The sequence below is a fragment of the Ochotona princeps genome, chromosome 1 (assembly GCF_030435755.1).
Source record: "Ochotona princeps isolate mOchPri1 chromosome 1, mOchPri1.hap1, whole genome shotgun sequence".
In the NCBI taxonomy this organism is placed as follows: Eukaryota; Metazoa; Chordata; class Mammalia; order Lagomorpha; family Ochotonidae; genus Ochotona; species Ochotona princeps.
In genome coordinates, this window is record NC_080832.1 from 119,397,303 (window position 1) to 119,417,364 (window position 20,062).

The 20,062-nt window shown below is 40.4% G+C and overlaps 1 protein-coding gene across 2 annotated transcripts; it reads right to left on the reverse strand.

The window, feature by feature from the left end:
• Positions 1 to 1,589: 1,589 nt before the first annotated feature.
• On the reverse strand, positions 1,590 to 19,761 carry LOC101520449 (probable small intestine urate exporter). Of its 2 annotated transcripts, none has more exons than XM_058667106.1 (12): positions 19,698 to 19,761; positions 13,950 to 14,076; positions 11,468 to 11,658; positions 10,230 to 10,463; positions 10,059 to 10,146; positions 9,608 to 9,694; positions 7,774 to 7,892; positions 7,495 to 7,656; positions 4,899 to 5,031; positions 4,671 to 4,818; positions 3,717 to 3,807; positions 1,590 to 2,186 (listed from the first exon to the last, which is right to left on the reverse strand). In XM_058667106.1, exons 2-12 carry the CDS (start codon positions 14,038 to 14,040, stop codon positions 2,052 to 2,054), a joined length of 1,479 nt encoding a protein of 492 aa, XP_058523089.1. In that variant the 5' UTR covers positions 14,041 to 14,076; positions 19,698 to 19,761; the 3' UTR covers positions 1,590 to 2,051. The 2 variants fall into 2 exon arrangements, with proteins under 2 accessions (XP_058523089.1, XP_058523093.1); XM_058667110.1 differs by having other exon boundaries at positions 13,950 to 14,073; positions 19,698 to 19,730.
• Positions 19,762 to 20,062: the final 301 nt, after the last annotated feature.

Genomic DNA, 20,062 nt, shown 5'->3' on the forward strand with positions numbered 1-20,062 from the left:
TGTGGAGGATCTTGCTAAAAACACACCAAACCACAAGGGAAAGACAGAGGCTCATTCCTCACTTGGACTATGTGAACTCTAAGCATGACATTTTGGTGAGAGATGTTGAATTTTCTCTCAGAAGCTGGTCATACATGTTGGATAGCCTTTCCTATCTCTGGAATAATAGGCATCTTATGTATGCTAAAAGAATGTTTATATTCTGTTATCATACGTAAATACACGAGACAATGTTGTGTCCATTGAAAACCCAAAAATGTCTCTGTGTAATGTCATGTAAAAATTCAAATGCAAAAAAGGAATATATATATTACCATTGACCTTAGTACAAATTCACCAAGGAGTCACTATGCACCACTTCTGCTCTCGAGGCTGGTGCCTTCAAGTTTCTCTCAGATTTGACAACCTGTTTACTCTCTCTCACAATGTCCACTGCCTCATGACAGAGGCTGTCCCTCTCCTGCAACATACCATGAACTCCTACTCTACACTATTGCCTCATGCAGAGCAACTTAGAAACACAGAGCCCCAACTTTGTGCTTTCCCACTAAAATACTGTTCTGGTCGTTACTTAGTTCATGGTGTCTTGTTTGTCTTGACCTTAATATATATATAGCCTCCTCACCAACCATGTTTCCTTATATCTGTGCTCTGGCCGCAACTGGTACTCTCTTCTGCCAGCAGAACTTTGATTGTGCTACTCCGTCTTTCTAGAATGTTCTCTGCATCAGCCTCCTACAACAGGTGAGTATTGTTCTTCAGATCCTAGCTCACATGGGTATGATCTTCCTTCACTCTCTAATAGCAACCTTTTCCATTCACTCCCTGGCCAAGGGCCCCTCATCACTCCATTCATTATAACTGAAATTACAGGTTTGTTTTGTGATATTTTTATTAAAGTCATGTGTCCTCTTGAGGTACTCAATACTTTGAGGCTGTGTATGATTTTGACATCTACTATTTCACCATGGTATGTGTTCATTCATTTAGTGTTTGAAAACTTTTACCCTCTGCCATTGTTCCATGCTACTTGTATAACAATTCAATATAAGCAAACACACCCAGGAATATTATTCAGACATTTGGAACAAAGTCAAACCAGTGCAGGTCTTGCATTTGCTTAATACATTTTAGGTGAAAGAGGTGAACCTTGAATGGGGCCGATTGAATGGAAAGTAGAATTACAAGTCAAAGGAGCAGACAAAGGCATGCAAGTTGGAAATGACAGCATGAAGGAGAAGAGAGAAACAGGGAAGAGCTCATTCACTAAGATGCAGATGATATACATGGGCATGTCCACAAGAAAGCTGTGGGACTGGGTTGAGATGGCCAGAAAGAAAGGTAGACTGAGGGAATTGATGCTGAAGAATCGCTGTGCAGCCAGGCATTGGAGAGGTGACTCAGTCACACAACCAGGACACAAGGAACCAGTGATCTGAAAGAGCTTATGCCCACTCCTGTTCCTACATTACCTGTAGGAAGGTTTGTTCTGCTTGTTATAACTAGTTTATTTATCATTTTTCCTCTTTGTCATTCTTCATGTAGGTAGTCCCCCTCCCTTTGCCAACTCTCCAGATAGCTGGCCCTGTATCACATCTCACTCAACAGAACATAACTTCTCCTTCTCTGGCCTCTTGAAATCATGATGCTTCTTGACATTCTAGATTTTCTTCTGATCACAACTCTCAGGGTTCATCTTCTGGAGCTTTGGGCCCTCTTTCCTTGGGATTTTCATTCCTCACTCTCATGATTTTATCTTTCACTTCTGCTTTGCTCAGAAAATGTCCTCCAGCTCCTGAGGTTTCCAACAAAATCACAGTAAAAATGTTTAGTCCTCACACAAATTCAGAGAAAAGCTTACTGAAATAACCATTTCTCCTCCTGGACAAATCTCTGGACATCATGAATCTTCCATATGACATCACCAAGGTCTCTTAGAAACCAGTAGAAATTATTTCAGTTCCAGTTAGGTGAATCAGTGGAGCAGACACACAAGGGAAGTATGTGCAGGAAGAACAAAGTGCCGTGATCATCTTGCACACCTGGTTTTCTCACAAGTGAGTGACTGTCTCTTCTTTAGCCCAATCCTGCTCATGTGCTTGGCCAAGGATGAGGTAGAAGATCAAGCCAATGATGTTAATGCAAGATACAATGAGGAACATGTTTCTCCAACCTAATACTGAATCCTGGAGGCAGGAAACTCCATGTTATTAAGAGTCATCAAATTCCCATCCCTCTTTGTTCACAGAGGCTTCAGAGTCTACTGTCCATCCCCAAGTTAGATGGGACATGAGTGTCTTCCTGATTGCCCTTGGAATATGCCAGTAGCTTTGTGTAGTGAGGCCTGTGGACTGCTTCTCCCCTCACCTAGAATGTTCTCAGCTAAGACACTCGTCCTCCTACCTTCCTCACTTCTTTCCAGCCTTTGTTTATTCTTGTTATTTTCACTTTAAATCTTCATTTATCACCTCATTCAAATAGGAATTCCCCTGTGTGATGTGTCCTGTTCTCCTTTTCTCTTTTCACTAATCTAAAGAAGGAACTTTGGCTTTCCTTATTTAGTGAAACTGTGTACAAAACTGTTACATGAATGAATGAATTCAAAATGAATGGATTAACAAGTTTAAAAAATCAGTTTGAGAACTTATGTTTCAAACTACAATTTTCTGTTTATTAATGGAAAACTTTAGATGCCTATATCATACATCATAGTCCTGGGTTTGAGTCTTGGTTCTGCTCCTATTTCCAGCTTCCTGCTAATGCACACCTTGTGATGCAACAGGCAGTTACTGGAATGTTTAGATCTCTGCCATCCACCAAGAACATCCAGTTGGAGTTCCTGGATCTTGGCTTTGGACTGCCCAACTGAGGCTATTACAGGCAATTGTAGAGGGAAGCAATGATGGAAATTGCGTCTTACTTCTCCCTCTCTATCTTTCTCTTTATCTATTTCTCTCTCCATTTCTCCCCATATCTCTTATTTCAAATACATAAAATAAATACTTTTGAGCAACAGTTCGAAGTCATACTCTACATTTTCAAAAATGTTCTTTGCTAGTACACATTCACTTTGCTAATTTACTTGTAGGAAACTACAGTAAACTTTAACAACAGTGTTTGATTGTAATATATATTTTTCTTCAACTCTGTGTGTGTGTGTTTGTGTGTAAGATACATAGAAAATGCTCAAGTCCTCAAATGAGTTTTTTATTTGGACTATGTTAAATACATGTTCAAGGTTGTTCAATGTTCAGAAGAGTTTCTATACCAACTACTCATGACCCTTGGCTTATTTTTCAGTAAATAATTATGGGATCCTCAATAGAGTAACTTAGTCATTTAAGTGTAAAACCCAACACTTTCAAAGTTGAAATCCTGAGACATCACAAGCACACCAAGATGGTAGCCCACTCTATAGGAGAAATGGCATGAACTCTGCCTGCACTGGTGGTGTTTAGCACGAGAACCTCACCCTATAAGGACTCACAAAGCATAGACTCAGAACACTCAGCACTGGCCTTCACCCCACAACCAAAGCATGTGACAGTTTCCCTAAGTGGAGCAAATGGAGGAAATGAGTGCATGTCAAGTGTCCAAACTTCTTGACTTTGGACTTGAAACACATCGAACAGAGAACAAAACTACCCTTCATCTGACTTCTACTGAGTGATTTCTACATGTTTCTCTTATGAATATTCACCAGAATATCAACTCACCTGATTGATTAAAATTCCACCAATGGTGGGAGCAATGGCTCCATCTATGAACACAAACATTTGAAAGAATCCCTTGAGAAAGCTGGTGTACCTGATGATGAGGAGAAAAAAGAGGGACATTCCCAAGTGAGAAAAGAATTATTCTTGACTTCTTTGTTGCATCTTAGTGTCTATTTCTCATTGTTAGTAATTGTGCTGATCCTCGATTGAACCTGAACAAATTGTACAGACTAGGGCACAATTTAATTCTATGCTAGAATGCAAGACTTCCAAAGGATATTCTGCACTAACTGGTCAATTTTGTTTATTGCTCAGAAAGATGATGGTTTGTACCTGGTTGGTACATTTGCAAGGTTACTGCAATTGAACATGCCTCTGTAGCCTTGTTTGATGGCATAAAGAAACTGCTGTTGCTTGAGAAGTTTTTTTTTAGATGAAAGCCTTGCTTTACATGTCTTAGTGGTTCCATTCCTAAGTTGAGGTATGTCTGATTAGTCTTTACAAGACCAGGACCCTGGAGCAACAGTTGGAACTCATACTTTACTCTGTGTGTATCCAGTGGTACTGATAGAGTACCACTTGTAGAGCAGATGTAACTATTTCTGTTAGGATTCTGTGTCTTTGCCCAACATTAAAGCCTTACATGACGAAACCCTGTGTCGTCTCATGACTTTATTCTACGTCCCCTAGTCCTGTGTGACTGCTAATTCCCTATTAGAGATGTGTATGTATCCACCAGTTGAGTATGAACATGGTTGTCAGCTTCTCTTCTGCACCTGGGAATGCAAGCTTCACCATAACCAAAGAGCTCCAGGTCCTTTGCAGGATTTACTTGTGAATAGGACAGAAGTTCATATTTCCTGTAACATGTAATACATGTCTCAAGTTACCTGATTGCCAGGTAGAAGGTTGCTGGACCTACACTGAGCTGTAAGAATAAAAATGGGTCCCTACCGAGGAGCAACATCTATGAAGTTCACAAGGGCTCCTGATTGATTGAAGCCAGTGAAGGCAGTAGCTAACACCAAGAAGACTATAGTGGTACTCCGGCTGAATCTGACCCAGTGCAGAGGAATGAAGAGTGCAGATGAGCCAAGAACCCCTGGGATGGAAAAACATATAGAATGAATTGGATACTGCTTCAGTTTCTCACATCTACCCTGTATCCAACTTATGTCTTACCTGTAGCAGTAAAGATTTTCCTTATGGTGACAAGTCTGAAAATTTTTCTGGAGAGAAGAAAATCAGCCAAGAGGCCTCCAAGCATCATAGTAATCCAGGTAGCAATAAATGGCAGTGACGACAGGATCCCACTCTGAGGACAACAGACGAGGTGAATGTGTGTGCCCGCACTGCCCAGCATGACACAGACTGACTTCTGAAAGGTTGTTTGCATTTGTAGCTTCTCTTTATATAAAGATCATTTTCTATGTAAAGTTCCATGCTAATGGAAACCCCAAGATTACATGAATGCCTGGAAAAATGCAGGCATATAGCTCACCTTTCAAAAAAATAATGTTATCTAAAAACTGCATGGCGTGAGTACACAGTTTTCACTGTAGCATTGTTCAAAGATTGGTAATAATCCAACTCTTTGTCAGTAAGGTTTTCATGTACTTATATAAAAAGATCTCCAGTGTATATTTAATGGCAAAAACCTAGTATGTAAGTACGCAAATATTTTGTGGAAAATATGACTAAAATTAAACTTGATGTAAAAACACTTTTATATCAAAGCATAACTTTTTCATAAACACATGATCATGACATTTTGAATACTTTCATAAATAAGGCATATGAGCATATATGTCATATGTTTTATGCAGAAAAACATTGGGGAAAATATAGCAATTTATGAGTGCTTGTATTCTTATATGAAAATCAAATAAATTTTTAAAGATTTATTTATGGAGTAGGCCAGGATAAACATGACAATTAGAAACATAAGTAGAAGTAATATTTTTCACAGTTAGACTCCTGTTTAAACAAAATATTTATTTACTTTTTTGAAAAGCAGAGCCACACAAGAAGGAGGGATAGAGGCAAAGATCTTCCATTTTCTGGATTACTGCCAACTTATCTGCAACAACCACAATCATGCTAGCCTGAACCTGGAGTCTGGATCTTCATCTGGGTCTCCCAAATGGTGCAGGGGACCTAGGACTTGGGCCATTTTCCACATTACTTTCCAAGGCACTATCGGGGAGATAGATTGGAAGTGGAGCAGCCACGAAAAATTCCAGCACCCACATACAATGCAGGCACTACTGCCTGTGCCTTTACCACCACGAAACAAAACCAACCCCAGCAGTTTACTTTCTAGTATAGTTTTGAAGTGTTAAATCTAGTTATTACCAGTTCAATTTCTAAGTTTAAATTTTTTATAAACTGCAAGAAAAAGAAGGTCAACCTGAATACAATCAGATAATTAAATGGAGTACTCTCACACCTGCTATAAGTTCATCACTCTACAAATGAGTAGCCAAGGTCATCAAGGTTATATAACTTAGTCCAAAGCTTTTAACCTCTGTCATCCCTCTCTTCCTCACCTTGGGATTGCTACCTGGTCCCACACCAAACACTAATCACTTCTTAACACAGCAAGTTCCACAATATATGTCACCCAGCTTTGTCCCTGGCTTTTCTGGCCTTCACTTGCACTGAGCCCCTGGTTGACAAATCTGGTTTCCTTGCTGAATTAGGCCCTGATCCTCTTTGGAGAAGGCACAGAACCATGTTTCCTATCTGGGGCCTTCTTGTCTCAAGACCACCAGTCTCTGTGCATGCATGCTCTCCAGACAGAGCACTGCTGAGAGGGTCAGCTTTGTGTAAGTCTCTTAGCACCCATCATCAGAGGAGCTTTCGATAGAACAAGCTTACTTGGTCAGTACAGAGGGTGAGGGTAGAATAGAAGTAACTCAGTGGCTTTGTTGCTTGTCATTATTAAACAGACAATGACATCTGAAACACTCCTTGCCACTTTATAGGTACCCATCCTGGAGCTAGCACTGTCACTATCAGGTTAAGCTGCCTCTGGCAACACCAGCATCCCATATCAGAGTGCCTGTTCAACTCCCAGCTGCCCTAATTCTGATCCTCCTTCCTGTTAATAAACAAGCCAATGCAGCAAAAGATGGCTCAAGTTCTTAGTACCTTGCCACGGCACAGGGAACCTAGATGTGGTTCCAGGTTTGGCCTGACACAGACGTGGATTCTCTTTGTCACTCTTCCTTTCAAACAATTAACAATTTGATTTAAAGAAAAAAAAATACATTTGTATAGCAGAACTTAAAAGGTTTCTACCAGCCAACCAGAACACATGATCATGTTGTGAGAAACTCAAAAAGCAGTAATGCATCAATATTTCCGTTAAACTTGAATAAAATACTTATTTTTCAATAATTCATAATTTTTATATGTGTGATATTTGGAACTCTGTCCTATTAATATCTTAATTTCAATAGATGTTGTCAATGCTTCTTCACCGATTTTTTCAAAACTAGAATTCTTCTGTTAAATTTTCATTGTTATCCATCAGCAAAATAACATGTATCCTATTGTTGATCAAAATGAGGATAAAATTTGTAAATAAGTATGTTACAAGTATAACACTCTATGAACCAAGCTGATTCTCACCCAGAAATAGGAAATCATATTGAAGATCCAAGTATACCAGTATTCCACATGTAAAGATCTGGGTCTTTATGCACTGAAATCAGAAAGTCTATATAATTCACCATATAAACAGAAGAACAAAATGAACTTTACCAGTACTTACATCTCTGACACTGAATTGAAGCACAGAGTTGATGTATGTTGGTGTGTATGACAATATCGTTTTACTGGTATAATACTGACAAATGTAAGATATTAAGATGGCCCAGAGTGGCTTAGATTTGATCATAGATTTAATGGGAAGAGACCAGCCTGGCAAGTTATCCTGAAAGAAAGCACAGATCAAGATCCTTCCATTAGAGATAACAGTGCTATTCAAAGTCACTCCTCACTAAGAACAGATGCAGAGACAAGGGAAATGGAAAGAGAGTTTCCGTTGTACCTGTTGAGCCAGTGAACATGTGATGTATCTCTTCTCATCAGCACTGATAAAGGGGTGATCCTTTGGGTCATTATAAGCAAGAGGAAACCAGAGAAGACAACAGACACACCCAATTCCACCTGGAAAAGAAGATCCCATTGGAGTTCCTTTAGTTAGCCTCAGCTGAGATGATTCCTGTGGCTGACAGAATGCCTCCTACACTCCACATTTCTCTGTATCAAGAGCATTTCATATCTTTTCCACAGGTGGACAGGAACACTACCGTTTAACTTTGGTCTTTCTCCATTTAACTTGCTTTTGCCAGTGGAATGGGACAGTCCCAAGCCCAGGCATTAAGAACCATTGCCCTTTGTTGGGAAGGCTGGGAGTGTGTCTTGGTCATGGGAGGAACACGCTCCAGCTATTCCATTCTCTGAGAAAATGACACCCAGAAAGCAGAGACACCCAGCTGTGCCACAGAACAATGATTACTCTTTTAAACCACTTTTTGACCTGCCCTTCCTTGAGGCATAACACACTATCACTAGTTATTACTATAGCTGTCCCAAGTGTTTGAATATTCCCTCCATACTCAAGCAGCTCTCCCACTGGACATGCTTCTGCAGTTTCATTCCTACTTAATCCTTTTGTGAACTTTCTCCCTTCCTAAATCACTGAAGAGATTAAAGCAGCACATTATTATAAGAAATTGACTACCCAGATCATTTGTTGACACGAAATGAAATTAATACCTAGTGAAGACATTTTCTCTTATGCATTATTACAGTGTTGAAGAATTCAACATTATCAGTTTTGAGTGGAAATATGACACAATTCCGTTATTATAGGACTAATTTTGTGGCACAGCTTGTTGACCTGCCACATGTGGCATCAACATCCCATTTGAGCACAGATTAAAATTCCATCTGCTCTTCCAATTCATCTCCCTGTTAATGTGCCTATATGGCAGAAAAAAATGGCCCACATCCTGTTGGCTTCATCTTGGCTCCATTGTGGTCATTAGAGTAGGGGACCAATAGATGAAAATTCATTGTCTCTGTCTCTCACTCTCTCTCTCTTTCCTCCCTTTCTCTATGCGTGTATGTTTCTCTCCTGCTATGTCTATGAATATACTTTCTGATTAAGTAAGTAAACCTACCATTAAAATTACTTTCAGATACTTAACAAAGACTTACAAGGTCTCTTTATATGGCTAGCTTATTATTTATAGATCCATGCATATACATTATGCAGCTGCCACTATAGGGCATCTAAGTTGATAATTTTTTAAGATCTATATTTATTGGAAAGGCAGATTTACAGAGAAAGGAGAGACAGAAAAATCTCTGCTAGTCTGAAACCAGGAGCCAGAACCTCGTGGGTACAAGGGACTAAGCACTTGGGCCACCCTCTACTGTTTTCCCAGCACATGTGTAGGGACCTAGATTGGAAGTGGAGTGGCACAAATCTAATGGGTGCATGTATAGAATACAAGTGCCACAGAATATGTGAAAAGGATGTGTTAAATAAATAAACATGACCAACACTGTAGTTCCAGCAAGTTAAGATTTCCAGCCTCTATGAATAATTTCCCTGGAATCCTTTCATTTCAATTTAGAAGCAAGAAGAACATTATCATGTCTTCTAAAAACTTATAAAACTTATATGCCACTCTACAATACATCAAACTCAAAGGACGATCAGCTCTGAACATTATCAACAGGAGCAGTTTAGACACCTGTATCTATTACCATTCGGCTATCCACAGATATATTGAATCACAGAAATTATGTCCAACATGCATAACAAAACATTACAAAACAAAATTCTGAGATGCAAAAATGTACAAACTCACCAAAGATATAGAAGACATAAGGCCATCCTATGCTCTGGCAGATGAAACCACCCACAAGGTATACAAGAAAGGATCCCAGCATTGCCCCTGAACAGAAGATGCAAGGATGAAAGTGAGGGGCCAGTGTTAGCACACTGCATGCTTCTTACAATACTGAGCTGCACATCAATGAAGGTGTGAGCTTCAGTGCACTGCTCTTTCAGGCATGTCTCAAACCCCTTGCGTACAAAATGGAAATTATGTTTTATATTGCTGAATTATAAAATCATTCTGAGATAAAATGAAATTATCATGTGTAAACACAAGACTATCTGGTACAAAGTAGTCATTCCTACATTAGAGCAAGTACAATAAAGAAAAATTGACTGTGATGGAAGGTGTTGGTCCTTTTTATAGGCCTTTGCTGCATCCCAGGATTGTGTGTATTAGGTGGGGATGAGGGGTCAATTACCTGAAGTAGCAATGCTGACGAGTTGACTCCTTTCCAGTGGGGGAGCCCATCGGACCCAAATGGAATACTGACCTGTCAAAACCATATCCTGGAAGGGGATATTCCATTCTTAGAAAGATGAAATCATTCTATAACTTGTATTTCATTTACACATGGAAAATATCTTGGTACCTGAGATAAGCCTTGAATAACACGTACAACAATGAGTGCGGCCACTCCAGCATCAGCTGACAGTGGAATGAAGAAGCTCAGGAATGAGGTAAGAAACAACCCAGCACCAACCACGTACTTGGCTCCAAATACTCCAGCCACAAAGCCGACAGGAAGTGGAGCGAAGATTGAGCCATAGTTGTGAGAGCTGAGGATGATGCCCCTGAGTTCAGGATTCCAGTTGTATGTAGACGCCTAGAAAACAAAGAATCTCACTGTCTGTCTTTGCTTGCAAAGCTGAGAGCTTTGTGAAAACTTGAGAGGCAAAAAAGAGAGCATTGCAGTTTTCTTTTATGGATAGATTCTTCTAATCTATCAATTTCATTTAAAGAATAAACAAGATTAACGGTATGTACAATCTTTTTCAATGCCTGACACAATTAACCAACCAGTTGAAACATAATGAGGACTATAAAATAAAGAATATTTGCTGAAAGAACACATCAATGAGGGGGTGAGTATTTGCTGTAGCCACACGGTGTCTTATGATACCTGTGTCCCATATTGAAATGCATCAGATTGAGGATGCTTTATTCCTGATTCCAGCTCCCAGCTATTGTGCATCCTGGGAAGTACCAGGTGAGAAATTAAGTAGCTGGTTGCTTACTGTCCATGGGGGAGAACCAGACTGAACAAGTTCCATCGTCATGGAATCAAAATTTATGTTCACATAGAGCCCGTTTCCATCATTTGTAGTTCCTGCTTATACTCATAGACACTAACTTGGGTTGTACTCAACTATGATTATATTTCAAGTTCTGTCGCTGCTCCTGATACATCATTTGTGATTAATAATTGTGTACTGGTTAAAAAAATCACACTCTTTGATAAAACAATCCTTTTTTTAAAAAAAAGATTTATTTGTTTTTATTGGAAAGGCAGATATATAGAGAGGAGAGACAGAGAGGAAGATCTTCCATCTGATGGTTCACTCCCCAAGCGGCTGCAGTGTCTGGAGCTAAGCCAGTCCGAAGCCAGGAACCAGGAACTTCTTGGTTCCTGGACTGCATTCCCAGGTCACAAGCAGAGAGCTGAATGGGAAGCAGGGCTGCTGGTATTAGAACCGGCGTCCATATGGGATCCCGGCACATTCAAGGCGAAGACTTTAGCCACTACGTTATCATGCCAGGCCCTAAAACAATCCTTTAAGTCAAATTATTATGAGTCAGAGAAAGGGGTCCATGTTTCATTTAACTTACTCTTGCCTGGACTTCTTCCTGAGTTGCATTCCAGTTGTCCTGGGCATCCACAGAGGCATTGGGCTGGCTCTGCAGGGCTGTCTGGTTCACCATGGCTGTGATGGCAATGTTCAGGTGCAATTGTTGGGTGTACATTGAAAAATTACACATATGCAGCATGAAAGCCAGCCCATGCCGGACTGACCAAAGTCCTGAGACAAAGAAGCAAAAATGCTTTCACATCAGGTTGATTATTCCTCCTCTACCTAAGTTTTGAAATTGGAAAAGACTGCTGTTCATGTGTGAGGCAGCAATAGAGGGACAGCAATGTGTCTGGTGAACCCACCCCTTGGGAGGATATGAGCTGGGTAGTACCCTCCCCCCACACACCGCCAAAACACTCCTCAATGGAGACCATGGACACTCCATTAGAGCAAACATACAGGAAGTGCTTCCAGGGAGAACCTTGGAATGAACTGATGAGAATGAGAACATGAAGAAACAGATGAAGAGAAAGCCTTGGCTTATTGGGTTATCCAAAGCAGGAGAAAGAGAACTATGAAAAGGTTTCCAGGTGCTTTGCTTGAGCAGCTGGGGGATCACAAAATGGCATTGGTTTATAATAAGGGAACATGGAAAATTAGCTTGTTGGAGATCTAGGGAGATGAATGTTAAAAGAGAGACTACAGCTAGATGTAAAAGTATTTAAACTTTGTCACAATCCTGCAAGTTGAGGACAACATATGCCCATGTACATCACAGCTTTGGCTTATCTTTTTAACTGAGAAGCCATATTTTATTAGATTATCAAGAGAGCTGGTGGGGCTGACCACCTGCCTCTGCAGAAAGGAAAACTAATGTGTAGTTGTGGTCACTGTGCTTGGTCACACTTGGCGGGGCCAACACTGCACCTTTCTGTGTAGCGATGTTCTTGCTGAGTCTGGGAATGGAAAGTCCCTACCTCACTTTTGGCTTATACCCATTTAACTCTATGACCATACACCTATGCACAAAAATTTACACTGGAAAAGGGAGAAAGAGTATCATCCTCATAAATTCTTAATTGGTCCTATATCAAAATATTCTCACTGTCCTTTTACAAAAACCAAAGGCTCAGTTATGCTCACTCAGCATCTCTGGAATATAATGGTATAAGCATTTCCATGATGCAAACAGGTGACTCATTATGATGAGGGATGGGTCATTTTTCCACATTCAGTAGAACACCTCGATTGAGTTCTCTCTGTCTTGGGAACAGGAGTATTGAGAAGTCAGTAACCTTTGGGGCCACTGGGACCCTGAGAAATCCCCAGCGGTACTTTGGGGTTCTGATGTGGACAACATCTCCATACATAGTGAGCATGATGAGCCAGAGAGACATGAGAAGAATAATGATTTGGATACTAATGAATGAGACAGTCAGCAAGGTATATTTCTACGTACCTGTACATAAAATTGGAGTTGCAACAAAATAATCTGCTAACACTTTGAGGAGCACCAGTGTACCATCTTATCAGATGGAATGATATTTTGACAAAATGACTGATTGTTTTCAACTTGGTACCATTTTTAACGATAGGTTTAATCAAAATGGTTTATAAAGGCATTTCCTAATTGAGTTGAAGCTTCTGAGGTGGTTTCCAAAGAACTGAATAGATGGTTGAAAGAAACCAGAAAGACCACCTAAAAGTCCCATTTTAGATCAAATGTAAATGAGTATTCCTAGAAGAAGATGGAAGACCAATACGGTGTGAGTTATGGCATGAGTGGTACCAAGAGAATAATAGTTAATGTTTACAAGGTGTTTACTATGTGTAAATTTCCTAGGCATTTGTATTTCACCTCACTTAATGGTCCCAGTGACTACTACTTTTAGGTAATTAATCCTACATTTCTAGCTTCTTATTTTTAAGATGAGAAAACAGGTATAGAAAACAGCCTCTGAGATTTTTAGCAATAAGACTGGGAGCTGAGGTAATTAGAATCATTTTTATTGTAGGTCTTTAGGTGGTATATGGATTGTAAGGTGCATATACCTTACATGTTCTCTGATTTCAACTTTGGTGAATGAGGAGAGTACTTCTCAGGAATATGCCTAATTCCCAACAGAAACACTGGATGAAATATTAAAATATAAAATATTTCAAAGCTCTCCATCTTGGTGTTTCACTTTCTAAAAGTATTGTATTTTTAAAAGCCTAGATCCTAAAAAGAATTAATGAACAGTGTAGTTGAAATCACTAATGATATAGGGTAAAATAAATCCTTCTGCACTTTTCTACAATTTAAACTAGACAATAACTAAATTCTGACATAAATAAGAAGAAGCAAGGGCAAGTTTTGTACTATTGTAGAAAAAAATGCCCTGCTCAAAGGCAGGTTGGGTTTAACATGAACAGAAATTTAATATAGGATAGTCAGCAGTAGGAAGAAAGCTCTATAGCAACAACAACAAAAGGACAAGGTGTTGTTGATCACAACAGTTTCTTCTGCATAATTTTACCTTTTCTGGGAGGCTTCGCTTGAGTTCCAACTGAACTGTTGTCATGAGAACTATCCCCCACAGTGGTCTTGGCATCTGCTTCAGGATACATTTTGGTTCTCTCTTCCCAAGTACTGACATTTACCTACTGGAATGAGAAACATTAAGAATACAAAAGCAAACACAAAGGCCCAGTATTTCACAGGACATTTGCCAGATACTTCTTTATTTTTTTAATTTATTGATTTTTATTGGAAAGGCAGATATACAGAGAGGAGGAGAAACAGAGGGAAGATCTTCCGTCTGATGGTTCACTCCCCAAGTGACCGCAACTGCCAGAGCTGAGCCAATCAGAAGCCAGGAGTCCGGAGTGCCTTCCGAGCCTCTCACGTGGTGCAGGTTCCCAAGGCTTTGGGCTATGCTCAACTGTTTTCCCAGGCCACAAGCAGGGAGCTGGATAGGAAGTGAGGTTGATGGAATTAGAACCGGCGTCCATATGAGATCCCAGCACATTCAAGATGAAGACATTACCCACTAGGCTATCACGCCAGGCCCAGATCCTTCTTTCCAAGAATTCAAAGCAAATGCTGTTTGTTAGAGAAAATGCTATATTAGGGTTCAGGAAAGCCAACTGATGAATTTTGTGGCCTAAGAAAAGGCACTGTTACCTTGTGTCATAGTACAAGTTTCTCCAAAATGAGGTATCTGGTGTGCATTGCCTTTACAAACTATAGAACTTCCTACTTCTATGTTTCCTTGTCATCAACTGGTATTTGTATCAATTGAGTATGAAAATTTGACAACCTAAATTGAAATTTTGAGAATTCTCCAATAAATAACATACAAAACTGTCTTTATAAACAGTTAATTATATCATTTAATATATTGCAAATATTCTTTCAATCCAAAGAGAGTGACAGATATCTCCATGGATGTTGAAAAGAAGAGGTATGCCACCAGCAAGAGCTGGAATTAGGGGAAGAATGGGCCAGGCCAGGCTACTGCACCCACCAACAAATGCAGAAGTGAGGCGGGCCATGCCAGTCTGGGCCATAGCACCATCAGCACATGTGAGACTGGGGAAAGGTGTGGAATCAAGCTTAGTAGGGAGGCAGTGCGGGCTCCCCTGCTGGAATGCTGTTCCCACTGGCAAGTGTAAAAACTGGCACTGGGGGCAGACCAGGCTGGTCAGGGTTACAATACCTTTTGGCCTGCATGTGAGCTGATTTATGGGGAGAGGCAGGCTGGGCTAACCAACTGCACCCACTGGGGCATGCATCAGCCAGAGTAAGTGCAGGTTGGTTGGGCTTTGCCACAGCATCAGCTGGCAAGTGCTGGATTGGGGCAAATCCTGTCAAACTAGACTGTAGAACCACCTAGAGAGTGCAAGATCTGGGGTAGCAAGTGGGTCCAGTAGGGAAACTGTGAGCACTTCTCTGATGTACTATAGCACCAATTGATGAGCAAGAGAACCAGGGGTGAGGCCTGGTTAGATACGCAGTGGCTCCCACTGGCATGAGTGAAGGCTGGAGGCTGGAGACGGTTGGTTGAGCTAAGCTTCAATGCCTAAAGATGTGTATGAAAGCTGAATGGGATGTGGCACTGGCTGGACCAGTCCACTGAATATACTGGCAAGCACAAAAACAAACGCTGGGGCAGGCCTAGAGGGTGTTATTGGGAGTCACTCCAACTAGGCTGCAGTTCTACTGTTATACATGAGGGCCAAGTGTGTGGTGAGCAGGCTTGCGCTGAACTACACATCCGTTGATTTACATAAGAGATGGATCTAAAGACAGAACTGATCCAGTGACTGCAACTACTAATGCATATATAGGCTGACTAACAGACCCGAACCCCGTGCTGGCAAGCACACACAAGAGTCAAACCTGGGATCACTTCAGACAAGGTTTCATTGGGGATTCCTCCAACTAAACTGCTGGACTCAGAACTCCAGCCATGAGAATTGCAGGATGTGTGGTCTGACCATGGAGTGCATGTGTCAGAATTGGGCCCCCTCAGTGGCTGGGAAGGAGCAGTGGATTGCATACCTGGATGTACCTGGAGGATATGGTAGACCATTGTAGCCTATAGATGACATCTGGTCCCATAGGAGAGGAGGAGGGCAGAATAAATTAGTCAACTACCCCAGCCAAGCATTGATAGCAAATATCCTGCAGATGGAGTCTAGGTGGACTATGTCAGCCAACGCACCTTGGAAAGATATCCTCATCCTTCAATCTGTGAGATCGACAGCATGTCAGAACTATCAAAACTACTTAAGCAGAACCCTTGGAGCATGCTCCACCTTGAGGACCTGAGGATGACTTCGGGTAGCTGTTCCCTATCCCAGGGTACTGAGGCGATTAGGAAACTGGATGATATCTAGTGTTGTGAGGCTGTCAGGGATGAAGTTTAGGCCCATGACAGGAAGGAGATCCTAATACAGATTTGGAAGCCTGGAGTGGTTTCAGTTCATAGAGATTCTGCCCACTACAACAGGGAGATAGTAACACCTCTCTATTTGGTCATGATCTCTAATGTAAATATATAAAGAGCCTCCACCAAAATTCGGAAATCCATAACTACATTATGGGGTATTTGAGTGTGAGAATTCATGCTGTCTCTCCTGGAAAACTTATTTTTGCCTGAAAAACTAACTAAAGAATCAAACCTGAAGTGATGTAATCAACATAGATCACACATAATTACTGCTCCCCTAAATCTGAGCTCAAGATCCATTATAAACAGTCAGAGACATCCATCCACAGCTACTCTTCAGAATCAACACATGACATGATTTGGCTATTGAGAATTCCCCCAAAAAGGAATATAGACATTTTATAAGTGAGCTTAAAAATGACTGACCTACAAAGAAAGTGGCAATAAATAGATAAATATAAAAGAAAGACTAATTGAAATACAGGGAAAAATTTTACATTCTAATTTGAGACTGTTTAGCCATGGCTAATGAAAGAGCTAATAGAATAGAAGGTAGAGCTAAGTAATCATTCAAAATAAAGCTGAGTGAGATAATGATGAATGATTTTGCAAAGTTGAGAGCCTGGAAATAAAAGAAATAAGATCCAGTAAGTTTTGAATGAGACATCTAAGACAGAAAAATAAAAAATATGAGGAGAATATCTCAAGAAATGACTCATATAAGTTTTTAGAATAAAGGAAACACAAGATTTCTAAAGTTCAGGTGTCCCAACAGGTCTCAAGCCAGAAAAAATGAAATTAAATCTACACCTACACATATTAGAAGGATGCTAAGTTATACAAAAATTAAAAAGGCATTTAAAATACTATATCCTTCGTAAGAGTTCCTTCTTGCTCTCTCTTTTTCTATATCTCTCTCATCTGTTTATCTTTGTCTCTCTAAATTTCAAATAGATAATTTTTAAAAAACCTGAAAGTTGAATTAAAATACCAAAAAAGTTCAATGTTGGTATAAGATAAGTATGCAACTCTGACAAGAAACTAGTACAGTAAAGGAACTGTATATTTACTGTAAAATGATTTGATCATCTATGTCCATATCTCAGGATAGTTAATTTCAGTGACACAATTATATCAGCCCAAGAATCAAAAATAAACCTGCAATTTTTTTTCCCAAGAGTTGGACCCATAAAGACACTTCCAGGGCACCAAGACCTGGATTCACAGCTCTTTTTCGTGCAAGACTGATTACTTGGTTATTAAATGGCATCCTCCACCCACACATCCACACAGCTATGTGTCACATGGCACCTACACCCATAACAGATCACATGCATGATGGTGGTTCCTTTACATTATAGTGCCTGGTGATGTGGCTCTCTTAGTTTGCGTGATTGCAATCTGTGATGTTCACACAATTACAAAATCATCTTACAACGTATCCCTCAGAATTTATTTTCAGGATTAAGCAGCACATGACTGTAACTACAAAGGAAGCTCTTAGACATTTTTCAGAGAAACATAAATAATGATTTTTCTGAAGTTAATGAGCGCAATGGAGGCTGTTCCTGGAGGGTGAAAGTGTTACAAAGCAGGGGATACAACGTGAATTGGATACAGGATGCAGGATACAGCCTGTGTCCTGGTGGTCACAGACCAGGAGGCAATCATCAGCAGAAACAAGAAAGAATGACATTTGCTGTGAAGAAAAGAAAGGAGTAGCACTGACTGAGTCACCACCGTCATGAGAGGAAGGAAACTGCTTTCCTTGTCCAACTTCATCCCCTGTCCAGGCACATAAACAGTTATGTCTGAGCTGAAAATAGTAGCAAGGTGAAGGAAACATTAGGACCAGAGCATTCCAGGGGAAGAAACTGGGATATCTTTCAGGGCTTTTATAGTGGAAGCTACTCTAGGGTGACTAGTGCTGAGTGAGGAGATGAGATCTAAGATGGTGGCCCAGAACCACGCCATTTAGGGCCTGGTACTTGGGTTTGAAAGCAAGAAACTGTGATCCAAGAGACTTGTCAAGAAGCTGTATTCTTCACCTGGGAAAGAAGTGGTGGAGAGCAGAATAGGTAGCTCATGGTGAAGACCAGATGTGGCACTTGCTCTACAAAGAAGCCAGTAGACTTGGTAGTGAGGTGGATATGAAATGAAAAACATGGGGGAAATCCTCTAGATATTTGAGCAAATAAGTGAGTGGTGTTGCCAAGACTATTTGTGCCTCTTCCTTCTGGATCAAAGTATATCAGCCCTCAGCTAGTGACCAGTTCCTGGTGAAGCAAAACTTGCCCTTCAGATGTTGCTCAGAACCATCAAGAATTCAAATGCCTCCGGCAGTCTCAGCACTGAATACCTCCTCCACCTGAAAAACAGCTCCTCAAACCCATAGGTCCCAAATCGTAGTTCTCTGTCTCTACCTCCTTACCATGAACTTCTAAAGCCAATGGAATTCCATGTGTGTTGTTTCTTCCACTAATATGAAATCCCTGAATGTGGGACCGGCATTGTAGCAATTGAGGTGAAGCCACTGCTTATAATGCTGGAATACCACATGGACATGAATTTGAGACCCAGATGCTTTATCTCTGATCCAACTTCCTGCTAATGGGAAAGCAGTGGAAGCCCAAGTGCTTGGGCTCCCAAATGAACCTGAGAGATTCAGAAGGATCTCCTGACTGCCGACTTCTACTTGGCCCAGCCCAGCCATTCTGGCCATTTGGTGATTGAACTAGCTGATAAAAGATGTCTCTCTTTCTCTGTCCTCCCCATGTGTGTATATATAAGTGTGTGTGTGTGTGTGTGTGTGTGTGTGTGTGTGTGTGTCTTTTTCTTTATGTGCAACTCTTGCAAATAAATAAATCTTTAAAAATTGATCAGGTGTGGCCAAATTTGATTAATTTTATAAATCATCCATTACAGAATGCTCCCTCTACAATTCTTCGATATTTGCACCTACGGTTACCCCTCAACCAAATCAAACCTAAAATAGGAGTGTTATGCTACAAATCACCTAGTTCTAATATTAACCCTTAAAGGATTTAACAATATCACTGGTAAAGCTTCAGGTAATTTAGCCTCCCTCCCCACTGCATCAGCAATAATACTGGAGAACATTTGCCCCTGCCTTTTCTGGATTCATGCTGCTTTTGGGAAAAGTCAACATTCTCTCACATTTTTCAAATAATCTCAGGAAGGAGATAGTGCTTTCCCACCCACACAGATTCTAAACACAAAGTAATTTAGCCCCTCTCTAAGGGAAAGACCAGTTCCCCACCAACGCCGAATCCAAAGCAGAACAGTAAGGGCACAAGTTTGAAAACTCACCTGAGGGATGTAGAACACAGGATCCTCACACCTGTCAACCAAAGATCTCTTACCTTTATGCAATTGTCTAAGCTTCAGAAGGTAAATGATTACCCCAAATTTAGGCCTTACGCTCTCAACCAAAATGACTTTATTGACATAATGGTTTTATTTTTAGCTTGACTTTAGGTGACAAGCAGATCAAACTCATTAAATATTCCTATACTTCAGATTCAGCTAATAACATCATACCTGATCCTTCAGCCAGAACGTTTCTCCTTTTAAATTTGTTTTCAAATTTTTAAGTTTCATTTTACTTGAAATGCGGTGTCACAAAGCTAGTTAAACAAGCAGAACGAGAGTATCGATTCATTAGTTCACTTCCC

What these genes read in the sequence shown, in the direction of transcription:
- LOC101520449 (XM_058667106.1), bottom strand. Translation starts at nt 14,040, where the DNA reads ATGTATCCTGAAGCAGATGCCAAGACCACTGTGGGGGATAGTTCTCAT. An exon ending in AGCGAAGCCTCCCAGAAAAG is followed by an intron (nt 11,659 to 13,949) that starts GTAAAATTATGC and finishes TCTTTGTCTCAG; the next exon opens with GACTTTGGTCAGTCCGGCAT. An exon ending in AGGAAGAAGTCCAGGCAAGA is followed by an intron (nt 10,464 to 11,467) that starts GTAAGTTAAATG and finishes TTTGTTTTCTAG; the next exon opens with GCGTCTACATACAACTGGAA.